Genomic DNA, 15558 nt, shown 5'->3' with positions numbered 1-15558 from the left:
TAAATTGCAATCAAGCAGCCTCCACACCACATACCAACGTACAATTTATCAAGAACAATCGTCAGGACACTCTCCAATTATATAGACACAGCCAGTGGAACCAAATATCCCAGGAAGAGCCGCAAAAAGGACCACATTGACCTGCGCACGCACTGGAAAAGCATGGCACCGAATATTTGGGAACAGCTTAGCCAGCCTTCAACTGAAATGAGGCCTGAGCATACCTTTTGGTGAATCCAAAGACGCAGCTGCTAGGAAAACAAAGTTGTAAAGTGATTCCAACTTGTTCTACTCCAAATGATTTTACTACAGCCTGTCAAGAATTTTCAAGGAAATCAGTACGCAACGAATAAGACTTGAGTTGTCCTTTGCGTTGTTCAACAATTCATCGGGCAGTGTCTTCATGGACACGCGCGAGTTTGTTGATTCAGGAAATGGACCGTACAGATGCTGTTATTGACCATGTAGTGGTGGCTTTTGTTGAATTTTCATCCGCTTGCATTTCCTCTCTCCCCACCTGCCAGTGAAAGACAATCTTTGTCTTGCACAGCACACAATCAAACGCAGGCTTTAATAAGCGTGCATATGAGCGAGTGTTGCGTGACACCCGCAAAAGGGAAGGCAGCGCTGACAACAGGGTGCAATGGCAACAGGTTGATGAGAAGCAGTGGACGGACGCAGCCTGAGGCCCTCTGAGGCGTGTGCGTGTTGCTCGTGGGATGCAAACATTCCGCTCTTCGTGTTGCGGCATGGAGTCAGCTCTTTATGTAACGCCCAAGCAAAGCCACTCATAATTTGGCCCATCTTTCTTTGTTTACGTAACCTCCATTCACTGTTGTTGTTTTTCTTTCCCCCTGTGATCTGCGAGCTTTCCCTCTCCCGTGGCCACTGCGGGCATTTTTATTAACCTTTGTTCAGCTCCATCTCTTTATGTAACGCCGCTTGCTTACTCCGTCTGCTTTATGTAAGCTTTCTGACAGGGACGGCTTTGAGTGAAGCCTCCGTGCAGCGCTGCCCCCTTTGCTGTGTCAGAGCAACACGTCTGGCTCAGTTCAGTCCAGCCTTCGGGCGACACAGGTGAGCTAATGACAGCCCGGCGTCGCATCTATCATGACACCATCTTCAGTCTGTCACTTTTTCAAGCCCCACCAAACGCATGCTACAACCCATCGATTCGCTCGCCCACACTTGAGTGTGCGGTAAAACTCCGCCTCTTCTGCTGGTTGGTGGGAGTCATGAGGCATTAAGTTGTCCCGACATTTAAAGTTTGGATTTTTGAATGAGTGAAAATCTTGAAATCGGGGACCCTTGTTTTGTTCAAAATAGATCAGCGCAGCCAGTACTTGGGTGCACAAGGAAGTGCATCAGTCACCAACCAAAGTGGTAAGTCCTCTTATTGTTTTATTTATTGCAGTTTGGAAAGACAATGAAACCGGTCGTGAAGTCTGAAAGGCGTTTTGTGCGGTCCGAAAGGTGCCGGCGTCAATGTAGACTTTGATGTGGCTAACGGGCCAACCCTTTTCATCATTTTATAGCGTCATGAGTGAGCATTTTTGTAATTGCATGAATTAGTGATTTGAACATGATGGGTGCATGACGCTATATTGTACGATAACAACACCATCTGTGAATTATGCAAGGTTTAGTAGCAAGAGAGCTTTTTCCTAGTTTACCCCTACCCCCCAAAAACGCTGCTATGGTGGGGGAACACAAGCCAAAAGGCAGTGTCTTCGCCATCTCGGTTGCATCGGAGCGAGACGACTTATTTGAAGCTGCAGCGCCCGAGGCTGCGTAGCGAGCACGTGGTCAATCGCTGGCTTCCTGCCCCCCCCCCCCCCCCCCCCCCTGCGCCATCATGCGGGCAGACGCTCTTTGAAGAGCATTTGAACTCACTTCAAAAGAGAAGAAAGAGATTCTTGGCGTGCTTGCCACTCGAGTCGCCGCCCCGATCCATCGGGATGGATCCACAGGTGTTCTTGGCCCCAGACCCAAACGTCATCCGAGAAAAAGTCTTGATTGTGATTGTCATCAAAATTTTGGCCTAAAGTCAGCTCTGGCAGATGCGCCATTTTCCCTTTTTCGTTATTTTTTACATGTAACAAACCACAGTTCATGATGAACTTCCAGTCCTGTTATCAAGAGTTGAAATGATTTCAAAATTTATTGAATGGGAACTTAGTTTGTCAGTCCAAACAAATCAGAGGCTGATCGGAATCCGGTGAAGGGTGTTGCACCTTCAGTGATATTCCGGAATAACTGCCTGACTCACAACTACTTGTTTCCTCAAAGTGGTTGGGCTTGCGCTGAGGGCCGATCGCTGCCTCTCAATTCTGCTCCGGTTTTTAAACATGCCAGCATACCTCTTCAGCAAAGTTCCCTTTTCCAGCAACACGCGCCTGAGCACACCACAAACGCACACACACAAAAGGCCTTGTGGAAGCCACCGGCCAGTGAGCGAGGGTATGCACCGGCTCGGCCTTTGCCCATTGTTGCTCCAACTGTAACAGAAAGTCCCGATTACAAGAGCAGGCCAACTCATTTTATGCTGCTTTCGCACGCACGCCAAACTCAGGTACGTGCGCAAGATGAACGCGTGAGCCTGTCATCAACGAACATTGAGTGTTTCACCTGAAATAAGGGGCGATGCTGGCTTGCTGTGTGTGTGGTGTCACGTGCTGTGTGTGAGTGAAGGGTGTTTGTAGCCATAGCCTTGGGCGTTTCCTTGCACTTGAATGGACTGCCAAAACGATTCCTAACACGTGCTAACCAAGTCCTAACAAACCTCAGTAAGTCCTGACCATATCCTAAGCAGTTCTTAACAATTCCTAACAACTTCCTAACAGAACAAGGATGGGGCAAAGGAGACTGGGGGGCAAAGAAACTAATCAGATGGCCCGGACCCACGCACTGTGGATGACGGCAAGCGAGATAGCTTATCTCGTTGCAGCACTTACGTTTATTAGCGGCTCGTCGCCATCTCCATAAGTGCTGTTGCATTTGTTCAAGATGTCCGTCGTTGAGCAAGGAAAACAAAGATGTGGAGTAATAGGTGGTTCTTTATTTGCAAGATCTTGGATTGTTCTACGGCAGTCAGTACACAATGCACTTCAGCAGATGAAAACAACAACGTCAGACTCCAGCTCAGAAGGTTTTATACTGTCTGCAAGCAGGAATATGGAAGAGAAGAAAAGGGAGGGGAAAAGGAGGAAAAACATATCCTCATAAGGCAGACATTTGTTCTGTTATCACCTGAATGTCTTGTTATCTACTGAATGTTTTGTATCTATGTGTCATGACGTTAACGAGCTGTGCCTTATGTGTAATGGAAAAGTTTCCAAGCTGTGTGCCGTATCTGTGCTCTGATGGAGCAACTATGTTTGTATAAATTAATAAGAGTATTTACACATTGCTGTTGCTCCCTCTTCAGTCCAAACTACAAAAGTATTAAAAGTAAGCGGACTTACATTGTATGTTTGTATGTTTTAGAATACTCGCGACGTCGTCCAAACGATAGATTACATGCAGAACTGCAACGTGACACAAACGTCGAACGTAGCTCTTAGCTAACATGGAGAAAGTAGTGCGCTCTAAACTCTAAGGCAGGTGTATACGAACCGGACCAGCAGATCACCACATTTCAAACCTGTTTTAGAAACTTTTAGACTGTAAAAAGCCACATAATAGTTATGTGCCCGTGTATTCCGTGTATTCCGCGTGTGTTGTGTGTTTGTGTGTGTGTGTGTGTGTGTGTGTGTGCGTGCGTGCGTGCGTGCGTGCGTGCATGGAGTGTGTGGGGGGTCACTTCTTCACGACTGTTCAGTGCGTTTAATAACCATATTTGTGCAACAGGATTCCTACTGGGCTATTGTAACATCCCTGTTTACTCAGGGAAAATACAAATTTCCATGTGGACAGAAGCCTGAAGCCAGAAGATGGAGATCAACGCTGGACAACATTAAACAATGTCCTCTGACACCGCTTCCTGATCAAAGTGTCTGCAACCTGGACATAACTGCGAAAAGATCCCCTCCAAATGCGTCTAACATGAGGTAACTTATGACATCCCCCTGCATCCTCCCAGACCTGGTCCCCCTCCGGCCCTCATGGACCCTCCCAGGTTGGTTTGCCACCATGAGGCACCTTCTTGCAATTCCAGGGCTGGTCCTCTCCACTCACCAGGCACCCCCAGCACATTATTCGAAGAGACCACCTCTACCACCCTCACCATAGAGAGGGCTTCCCCACCAGGCAGGTCTAGAAATACCAGATCCCCTCAACAGTTTCCATCAATGGAGGCTACGGAAAGAAAACCTTGCGGACCAAGAGCGAGATCGAAGAGGTAAGCCACAAAAGAAACGACAGAGGAAAGAGGTGTACCGCTATAGTGGGAAGCCAAAAAGCAAAGCAACTAGAGATTCACAACTGCGTCTGGACAGAGCTTTGAGGAGTAGAAAAGCTCTTTGCAAGTGTTTGTGTTCAATACTTGTGTTGATTTCTACTCAGTATAGAATTTGTATTTACTGATTGTTGAGTTTTTCTGTCTGTGATGCTTTATAAAAGTAATTATTTGTGTTTATCAAAGTGCTATACTTCATCCATCCATTTTCTGAACCGCTTAGTCCCCACGGGGGTCGCACGTGTGCTGGAGCCTATCCCAGCCGTCATCGGGCAGTAGGCCCTGAACCGTTTGCCAGCCAATCGCAGGGCACACAGAGACAAACAACCATTTGCACTCACACTCACACCTAGGGACAATTTGGAGTGCTCAATCGGCCTACCAAGCATGTTTTTGGGATGTGGGAGGAAACCGGAGTGCCCAGAGAAAACCCACGCAGGCCCGGGGAGAACATGCAAACTCCACGCAGGGAGGACTGGACTGTGAGGCGGACCTGCTACCCAGTGCGCCACCAAGCCGCCAGTGCTATACTTGTTTTAAGTTATTTGTTTATTCATATTAATACAGGGTCCGGCAAAATGATCTGACACATTTGTAGGTTTAATAAAATGCAAATGAATTAAAGAAACAAAAATGTTTTTTTTAGTTTCGAAAAGTACATATAATGCTATATTGTTTTGTTTCGTTTCGTTTCATTTCATTTTTGTTTCGTTTTCGAATAATGTTAATATGTTTCGTTTCAGTTGCTAACATGAATTGGACCAGTGAGCTTTCATTGTGGAAACGTTTATCAAGAACGAATCTGTAACTGCGACACAACGGGTGTTTCGTTTGCGCTTCAGACTTGGTAGACATGATCCTGTACCTGCTTGAAACACAATCTTGTTATGGGTTACTAACTTCAGAGCCAGTGGATCAGCAGTGAAACAAAAATCAACAGGTTGACTCCAGAAAATGTGGCAGCGGTAAGACCAAAATAACATTATTTGAAAACGAAACGAAAATGAGATGAAACGAAACAAACAAAACGGCATTATACGTATGTACATTTTAAAAATAAAAAAACTTTTTTGTTTCTTTAATCTTTTTGCATTATTTTAACCCAACAAATGTGTCAGATCGTTTTGCCGGACCCTGTATAATATTCATTATTTATATACTACATCAAAAGAGTTATTCATGTTTTTTTAAGTTAGGTTTACTGGGTTTATTTAAATTATTTGATCATTTATAATTGTTTATGACATATATGCTATTTAAAAAGTGATTTGTACTATTTTAAGTTAAACTAAACTAAAGGGGGAAACGTTAAGTATAGTAGCTGTTGAAGCTCAAAAAATAAATAAAATAAACCCAACAAAAAAATATAACTATTGTGGTGTAATAGTAGTACACTCATTCTTTGGGGTGGTGGATACCAGGTGCAAATCCTGGCCAGAACATGCAATTTGTTGGTTAGACTAATACTTCATTTAAACAGTATTTGATTCCTCCAAAATAAAAATAAAAACATGATAGACATACAATGTCACATGGGGACAACATTGCAAACTCCACACTGAGGATCAAAACCTGCCTGCGCTGGGCCTCGAACCCCAGACCTTTACTCTCTCTCTCTGTCTCTCTGTTTAGCTTGGTGATGGTTAGGTTATGCTGATCACATGTCCTGCAAATGCTAACATGTACTCTGGCGTGTGTGTAAGTGAGGAGCGCATAAAAGCCGTATTCAGTCAGGATAATGCAGCGCACACACACAATGGGGAGCTCACATGCGCGCGTGCACGTGCATGCAAGGCCGCCAGCCTTGAACTTTGCTGCCACATTGGCCTCGTGACCCGCAACTGGCCGGATGAGTTGGAGTGGGTGCGTTTCCTGTAGCCCATTGCGCGGACGCAGTCGCTGGGCTGACGTGGACGCACGCTTCTGTTGCGACGTCTTTTCGAAAAAGTTGCAAAAGCAGAGTGAGTCATCTTGAAAAATTGGCTTGCTGAAGATAAGGGATCAATTTTTTCCCTCCCCAAAAACGTTTCAATGCTACTTGACACGATTTCTTACAGGGAAATGTATCTCGTCCTCAACCTTGGGGGTTACACTCACCATTTTCTATTTTACTTGATTCCGCTTTTGCATGTTTAGTTTTTTTGTCAAGTGGCGGCCGCTCGATTCCACTTGACAATGACGCAGACGTGAGCCAGCCGGCTGCCACAATGGCGCGCTTGTGCACATGCCTTGCCTTGTTAATCTTTTCCAGCGGTGTGCGGCAGGCGGGTGGGCCCCTCTGACCTCTGATCGGCGTGTAGAGAACCCATGCGCCGCTACTGACCGTTAGATGGGAGAACCGAGGGGGCTGGCAACTGTACAAAGCGGGAGGGAGGAAAATGAGGGGCAGGTGCTTTACCGTTTACGGTAGACCTTGGTTCCATTCTAAAAATTCTTAATAGCGGTACTACAGCCGTCCTTAGTTGAAATGATCAGCTGCCCACACAGCAATAAAAGCCAATCAAAAGCAAAAGTGTGGGAAAAGATATTCCGGCATGTGTTCAGCAGGCAGGCATAGTATGAAAAGCAAAAGGTGCGCAATGATGAAAAGGAACCCTTGAAAATACTCGACGGTGTGAGGACGCTAATTGCCACATGCCAATAGCAGATGGCAGCTTTCTTCCATACGACGGCCGGCCGGGCCGCCGACAGACATCGCGTCGCCGCGCTAACAAGCACACGTGTGCACACGTTGCCTTTTAATCTTTCGGGGCGCCACATTCCTACTGATGCGCATCCAGTCGGCCGGCCAGGCTCCGAGAACAGATCGGGTGTCACGTCAGGTGGCCACACCCACCCGCTTGATTGTGGCTGAAAGGTGACTTAGCTCCATTCATCCATCCTCAGAGGAACAAACAAGAATGGAGAAAAGAGACGGGCCGATGCTAAGACTGGCTATATTTAAGCACTTGGCTGCGCTTAAGCTTGCAATCTCTCACAGCTCCAGAGGATGGACGCGGATGTGCTAAAAATAATCAGCATGACGGTCCGAGTACGCATTCTTTCTGTCTGTCTAATGCTAAATGACGACTCATGACTTTGCGTGGCTTGTAATCTCAGAGCTAAATAGCAAGTCATCGAAAGCCCCTTCTATTTCAAACAAAGTAAAGCCTCCAACCTCTATTTGTGTTGGAACACCTAGCTTTTTTTAAAGGGATTTAGTCTAAGTTTGGATACAAACAACGAGTTGACTCGAGGTCATTCCCAGGAAGAAGAGTTGAACAAGAGTTGAACATTGATCATCAACATCTTGAGACCTCGTCTCTCACCTCAGTAATCGATCAATACAAATATCAATCTTACAAGACGAATAACGTGGAACCACCACATTAGCGCTATAAATGCGCGGGACAAGGCACCAACAATCTCGGCCCCGCGGTGGCAAATTAAAAGTCTAAACAGAAGGCAGTGATGTTTTACTTGGCACAAGGGGCACCGACCCGCTACGGGTCGATAGTGAGCGTGAGGGCACATGGCCAGGGTTGGCTTGTTGCTATTTGGATGGAAACAGACATGACGGACGGAATGTCTGGCGCCAAAGAGTGCCAAAGTGTACGCTATTGATTCTCCTCATAGGTTGGTCGTTGGAACTGGCAAAGACAAGAATATTTTACCTGAGTGCCCTACTGAGTTTGTCGTAGTTCATTTGGGGTTTGCACTTCCTGGCCCCCCAGAGGCGGGCCACCTCGTCGGGGTCCTTGATGACAAACTCGCCGTAGTCGCCCTGCCAGGCGATGACGTCGTGGTACTCCTCCTTCCTCAGCAGCTCCAGGATGAAGTGCCACAGCTGGATCTGCCGCGAGCCCGGGCTCGACTCAGGCTTGTAGGCCCAGTCCGGGAAAGCGAAACCTGTCGTGGCCAAAAGCAGGAGTGACAAAATTGAGAATCAGAAGATCAGTTTGGTTTGAGCGATTCACCCGCCCCCCTTGGTCAAGTAGAATATTCTCGACATGGAGCCAGCCGTGACGTCACAAAACATCGTGGCGCGTTCTTCCTGGGCCACACCAAGATTTCCTGTCGTTGTCGATTTGCTGTCAATTGTGGTTTCCAATTTGTCAGCTTACAGTCACTTCATTTTTCTTTACAAGTTTTTTTTTAGCATTCTAAAAAAAGCCTAAGCCGTCTACTGCCAGAAGTCTTTTGTTGCAAGGCAACCCGCAAGAGCGCCACCTTGACAGAGGTCTGCGTTTTAACGCATTTTCTTGTTCTTGGATTGCAAAGTCATCACACGTTGTGCTATTCAAACTATGGAGATCAGCAAACTGAATCTTTTAGTTGCTTCCAGCCCTGGCACCTTCAAAGCTCTCAAAGCGCTCGAGCACCTGAGGCCCATGACGCTCGCCGCCACTTTCCCTTGACTTGTGATCTTAAGATGACTTGCTAAATGAGCGTCTGAGGCCAGTTTGACATCCATGACGGTGAAAGCCTTCATATCGTTTAGCCCAAAAAATGCAGAAGTATAAAGGGGAAGCAGCCTGATGGCTTCATCTGCGGTCCTGGTCTCGGGATGACCAACTTGGGTCTTTGTACAAAGCCCATTTCTGTGTTAACAGCCACCGCCTGCTCCTCACAGGAAGCACAGTGAGCGCACTGTGCTCAAAGTTGTGTTAGCGGCCATTGCGGGGCACTCGGCCTCCTGCGTCTTGTTCCTGCCACTCACCCTTTCCTACGAGCGGAGAAAAAACAAACCGCTCAACTCTCATCTCCAACCACCTGCTGCTCAGACGGACAAGAGGCGCACAGTCAGACTGCAGAAACACGGCCGTTTTGCAAGTTGGGTTGGAAACGATGAGACGAGCAGGCCCTATTCGTCAGATTATACATGTCACTGGATTTAGCAGCCCGAGGCGAGATGGATGGCTCGGATAATCTGCGCCCAGAACCATTTGGTGGCTTGCGTAACGCAATCATGTTGGTGGCTCTTGTGAATCTCATTTTTGGGCGTTTACACAATGTAAACAGAAGCGCGGCGCTTTGGAGCACTTCTTTACTCACGTTTGTGCGGAGTCTTTTAATTTGCGTCGCTGGCGTACTTTCTTCAGACAGTCAGACAGTTTCAAAGCGCTGATGTCTCTCGCCCGATGTTGCCGGACACTCAAGTGGAGGGCTTGCCGCTCCAATTTCCAATCAGGTTGAGAGGGAGAAATGAGCAACGTTCTCGAATGCTGACTTTCAGGTTTCTGCTGTCGGCTTAATAAAGCTTTTATGACCGCAACATTCGATCCCATGCATGTCTGTCCACATTTCGTGAGCGAGCTCTTGCATCCTGAGCCAGAAGTTGTGCGGTGACAATTGCCAGCTCACATTTGAATTCCCAAGTTTCTCCTGTTCTAACTGCCCCCCCCCCCCCACTGAGGAAGAGAGGCATCCGCACTCCGGGAGAGCAGGATTTGGGTGGGGGTTGGTGGTGGGGGTGGGAGGGGGGGTTCTGGGGCAATCTGACCTGGATGACAACAGACTAGCAGACGAGCTATGATCTCATCACTCCCTAATCCCCCTCACTCGCCGCCCCCACCTCCACCATTGTCCCACACTCTTCCCACTTGTTTTCCCAAATGTCCCTCCCCCGCTGTTGCCCACCCCACTAGTTTTTTCTCTATTCTCTGCCTGTTCCACTGCTCACCCCATCTCATCTTCCCTTGGACTGCTCCCTCCCTCCCACTCCTTACCCCCCTTTTGCATCACTTTCGACCACCTGCCCCTTGTAATGCTCTTGCACTCTCCGCCCGTCCCAGGGCAGAGATTAGACTCGGCCCTTTCGTCAGGGCTGCGCACACGCTCGCTTCTGCATTATTGATGCAGATTGTGCACGTATAGTGTAATGGCTATCTGGTATCTCCCCCCGGGAGGAAAGGAGGCGGCTGAAAGAGGCAGAGAAGAGGTCAAAGACAAGACGAGGGGGGTTAGGTCACTAGCTCTCGCCTCGTCCTCTTGGCTCATATGCGTCCCATATAGTATGTGAAAAAATACATGCGAGCAAGTCAAAAACATGAACATCTTTTGAACCGCTTTCTGAAATCCAAACATGAAGATTCTGTGCGACAATATTACATTCTTCCCAAACAGTGAATTGATTTTGCGTATTTTGGCATGCCTGTAGCTAAATCCTCTGCGAAGGCCATAAAGGCCTTTCGAACGCTTTGTCTGTTCCAACAGTGAAGCCAAAATAGTTTTGAGAGACGCTTGAGAAAAGTTTTAATCGGCTATTTGATTGCAGGTAAAATATTTGCAACTTGGCCTGTTTAATGCTAGGCACCTTGAACGGCCTTGTGACAGAATGGCGCCATGTACATAAAGACTCCCGGCAGGTCATTCAAAGAGGGGGGGACTGTCCGGAACACAGATGCTAAAGTGCCAAAATGCTGTCGGGAAAAAGAAGAGAGAGCGATAGGCCAGCAGACGTGAGAAACCCGGGGGCAAATCAACTGAGAAATTCACGGCGCTGTTACGCAACGGGTGCTTGCTTAACTCCGGCGCGTGAAGACGCCGAAGGTCACCGCCGGTTCAGCGAGTCGCTAAAAAGCATTCAAAAGTGCCAAACGCGCTCGTAGCCCGTAGCCTTCGTTTTCATTCAAACCAGTCGAGACGTTCTTGGCTGAGCGGGAAAGCTCCCCAAGGGGAAAGTGGAGAGGCAAGAGATGAAGGCACAATGAAAAGGCAGCGACGAGCCAAGGTGGGCTCGCCAGCACTTGCCGCCCCGACTCCACCCACCCCACCGAGAGCATTCCAAGCAAAGGTGCGCTGCATTGACGCAAGTCATTGGACTTGGAAGAGTCGCTTTGACGCAACATACAATACTTTTTGGGGTTTTAATTAATCATCCAAAGTTACTCAGCAGTTGTCTTTTCACTCAATACTCAAGTCATTTTTTGGAGAACTACCTTTTTCAATTTCACACAGTGCTGTGACTGTAAAGTAACAACAACTGTGGAGAAATCTGCTGAGGTCTCATCGAGTGAATTAGCATTGGTTACAACTCACAACTGTCATGCAACTTTAGAGGTGCATTTTTCCAAAAAGCCAATCAAAGGGATTTTTTTTTTCACCAATGCTAGTTTCTATCGGACTTTTTGAAATTCTACAAAACTTGGAATGATATACCGTATAGCATGTCCATTTTTAAATAATTCAGAAAAAAGGGGAGTGGGTCCGGTTCAACGCACATCAGGAAGTAAAAACATGGAAGCCGCTCAGCCGTTCCTCGAGGTCATCCACATCTATAGGCTTTTACTGGCTGCCGCAGAAGAGCCAGCAGCCCATAGAGAACACAAGTCTTTGTGGCCTGGGAAGGGACAAAAATAGCTTCATGCACACACAGTGGCGTTTTTGTTCTGAGGAGGACGAGCAAAAGAGGGAAGGGAGGAGAAGGACGGAAGATTTAGGACGGCAACGCTGTAAGATGTGGTCGCTCTCTGGACAGTGACACTTCCAGCCGGCGGGAATTAAAAGGCAGAGAAAAAAGGCCTAAAAAGGATCGTCTCTTCCCGAATATTCAGCCCTTGTGTCTGACTGGGAACTGCACTTGGAGTAGCCGTTGTTTGACACACTTGTTTCAAAGCCTGCCAAGTTCACTTTGGAATCGACAATTGGGACAAATTTGGCCATTTTCTCTCCCTTGTGATCAAAGTCAGAAAACGCTCGATTCTCACACAATCAAGCTTGACCAATTAATCGTTCCTGCCCTTTAAATTGGACGATTTCAAAATCAGCACAAATCGGAAGATACTTTCCTGTTTTTTAAATGCATTACAACATAAAACAAAGACAATGACAAACGTTTACAACCTCTGGAAATGAAATGAGGCAATTGCTCGACCTGTATGACCTTGTATTGACAATCATATCGTCTGTAACCCATCTTGTAAGCGTCAAGGGACCCAAAAATAAGTTATTTGATTCATTCTACATATTTTTTAATGAAGTGGCCAATTAATTAGGTGATCTGAATTTTTACCTGTCAATGGAGCTGATTACATCGATTTTTTTTTTACACATGTACCGATAATCAGTCAAACCTACTTTGAGCATTTTCAAAGGCCCAAACTTTGGATTGTCCTGCATTGCGTGACTATCATTTAAAGCGGGTTGTGATTTATTTTCCTCACGTTTGCTGTGTTGGTCACACACTGAAAGAACAGTGTGAAGATTTCCCTTCTCATGTGTCTGAAATGTTAAAACTTGACCAGGAAAAACCATTATGAACGCTTAACGAGTGCAGTCAAAATGAGTGAATATTTAAACAGCTGTTTTGATGCACGATCTCACCGGTGAGATTAAAATGGGTGGCGACGCAGTGGCCGCGACCTCCTGGGAAGACTAAAGGCACAACTCACGACACGTACACACGCATACAGTACACACACCCGCACGCACACACGCACACACACGGGCTGGTGTTTTCTCACGGGAACAATACAGCTAAAAAGAGCACAAGCGGACAGAAGAAAAAAATATGCGAGCAAACACGCTCTGTGTCCCCGCGGCATCGCACCTGAGACGGCACTCAGGTGCATCGGACCACTACTTTTTTTAGGCCCATAATCACGCTCCTAAACAAGCCTGGTGGGAGTGCGTGTTTGTGTGCCAATGCGCTCCCCTGAGTGTGTTAAGAAGAACAGAACAATATTGTGTCATTGGCACAAGAGCCTTTTTTGCTCTCGAGCTACAACGGCTGCAGTGTCGTCCCATTTAGCTGACTTGTAACCTCGGAAGCACAATTTGGTTTTCTCTCATATTGAGTCAAGTGTGACTGACGGCCACAGAAATGAGAAACGATTTCACAAACACTCCACTTGACTTGATGCATAGCTAAGTCTTCAAAAATGAAGGAATCAAGCAAAATGAAGCTATTTCAAGAGTGCCTACTAAAAGAAATAGTTCTTTCTTTGTGCCGGGCTTCTAATTTCCTTCCAAGTCAGTTTTAGGGCAACGCTGTTAAGGCCTAACAGGAGCACGTTACAAGACACAGGCGCCATAATTCCCCCCCGGCTCCCTCGCTTTGAGTGGCTCTACCGAGCTGGCGTCCGGGTGTTAATGCACTTCTCCAGCCAGCAGCTTGAGAGCTGCCCGTTAACACTTCACCTCTGGTTCAACAACACACTGCCTACACTTGCCACCGTGCTCCGACTGCGGAGGAGCACGTAAGGACGCTGCTGAGCACTCCGCACTGCTGTCATTTTGATCCATTTGGACTCATCACGTTGACAAAAGTGATAACAGCAGCAGCTTATTCAAATCAAATCAAAATTGCCCGATTTGAATTATAAATGGTGGCCATGCTGTACATTTGATATGTGACATCTCAATGTTGATTCATCACTATTAAATTGTAGTACACAAATCTTTACGTTCATAGCAGTTCAGTTTTCAGTCATAGCTGAAAATTGCTTGTATGGTGACAGAACAGATGATTTTAATCATTTCCGTGAGCAGCAGATGTCAATTAGATGATGCTGGAGGTTAGGTACCGACAAAGTTTAACGTGCGGGCTAAACCAAGTTTGGGGGAGGCTCCGAGGCTTCCTGGAATGCGCCGCTGCTACCAGATGGACGGGAAGCGAGCCACTGCAGTACAGCGGCACATCCGTTTCCCGAGTCGTAACGCATTTGCTCAAATCAGTGTGATGACAAAGCGAGCGCAATCACCAAGTCCGGACAACACACGTTGATTGTGTTTCTTGTGTTGATTGTGTGAAAGCACCGACCTCGTCGCTAATTTTATTGTACTTGTCTTGACATGACTTGCTCTCATCAGTTAACTGAATGACAGTTTCATTATTTTTAATTGTATTAAATGTGTGCTTTTATGAAGTGCAGTATTATGGACTATCTTTACTATATCATGGACTTTTTCCTCATTAAATGCAATTTTTTTGCAAATATGGGGGGGGCGGTGGAGCAGATTAATGGATTCCCTATTCAAATATTAAGGGAAAAGTTTTAAATATGAATGTTTTGAGCGAACGTAACCACGGAACGAATTAGATTCAGACAAATCCTGGCAATGTTTTTTTGCATTTTTGCCTCCATATTCATTGGGCCCTAGGATTTGATCTGTCCACTCTTGCTCCTTTTTGTGTTACTTCACTAACATCCTCCAAAGGTCTAGCGGCATTTCACCCGCCTCGTCTTCAGGCGCCAGACTGCGCCTGTGATTCGGTTGTCTTGTTTAATCATGTTACGTTTTGAAAAATTGGGTCGGTCAGAGGAGAAAAAAAAAAAAAAAAAAAGAGTCCAGCGTGCTGAAAGAGAAAGCAAGAGGCCTTGTCGAGCTCGCCTCCGTTCAAACTGCTAGACAGCAACCTTGTTGCTAGCCTGTTGCACGCTCGCTCGCTCACTCGCTCAGACTTGTTTGCCTTGAGCAGCGCCAGCATCGAGGAGTGAACATACACGCACACAAACGCACGCACTGTAGTATGTACGTGTATGTAGCGCAGAACTGTCTCCTGACAACAACCTGTTGCCTTTCCCATCCGCTTTGTGAAATGCCGCTCCCACGGGTACGAATGGTCTTTAGTGTTTATTTTGTTATTGTTGTTCAGTGCGTTTCTTTGGCAAGAGAGGGCTTTATTTTTAGGCCTTAAGTGTCCGGTTGCTAGGAGACCAGACCGCGCCGGTCGAGAGCGCCGAGCCGAGCGAACGGGGGAGTGTTTGCGTCGTCAAGAGCGAAATTTCAAACGCATTGGCGCCCTGAGTCAGTGCTGACGCAAATTGACGTTTGAAAGCGTTTTGTTTGTAAGCGTTGCCAGCCAGCGACTCGTTTTTCTTGTTCTCGTTCTTTTCATTCTGCCCCAGCTCATTGACACTCAAGTTGGTTGCTGCTGTCACGCCAAAAAAACACCGTCTGCTTCAACAGGTGCATGCGTCTCGCTCTCCATCAATCATTTCTATGCCAAATTGCCCACTTATTTGGAAGAAAGTCGACCCACCCCCTTGCATTTATGCAACTCAGCAATTTACATGATTAATTTTGGGAAGCTAGCCCCCGGAAAGGCCCGCTTGTTTATTTTTTGTTCATTACCAACCGATCAGCTGTTAACTTCCAGCGTTGCCAACAGACATCTGGGCTTTTCTCTGCAGCATCTTGAGAAGTTTATCACGCCGCTTTCTCTGGCATCAAGCCCA

The 15558-nt window shown here is 46.8% G+C and overlaps 1 protein-coding gene across 2 annotated transcripts in view; it reads right to left on the bottom strand.

Moving 5' to 3' along the window:
- Window positions 1-15558, bottom strand: part of erfl3 (Ets2 repressor factor like 3) — a 34978-nt gene that overhangs the window by 5018 nt on the left and 14402 nt on the right. For both annotated transcript variants that reach the window (XM_088387239.1, XM_088387238.1), the window contains one exon: window positions 8050-8284. In XM_088387239.1, the coding sequence (XP_088243365.1) occupies window positions 8050-8081 (32 nt within the window). In that variant the 5' untranslated portion in view covers window positions 8082-8284. The remainder of the gene's footprint in view (window positions 1-8049; window positions 8285-15558) is intronic.

This window comes from Syngnathus floridae, chromosome 10 (genome assembly GCF_059516105.1).
Source record: "Syngnathus floridae isolate MCC-2025c chromosome 10, RoL_Sflo_1.0, whole genome shotgun sequence".
Lineage (NCBI taxonomy): Eukaryota > Metazoa > Chordata > Actinopteri > Syngnathiformes > Syngnathidae > Syngnathus > Syngnathus floridae.
This window is presented reverse-complemented; position numbering and strand designations above follow the sequence as displayed.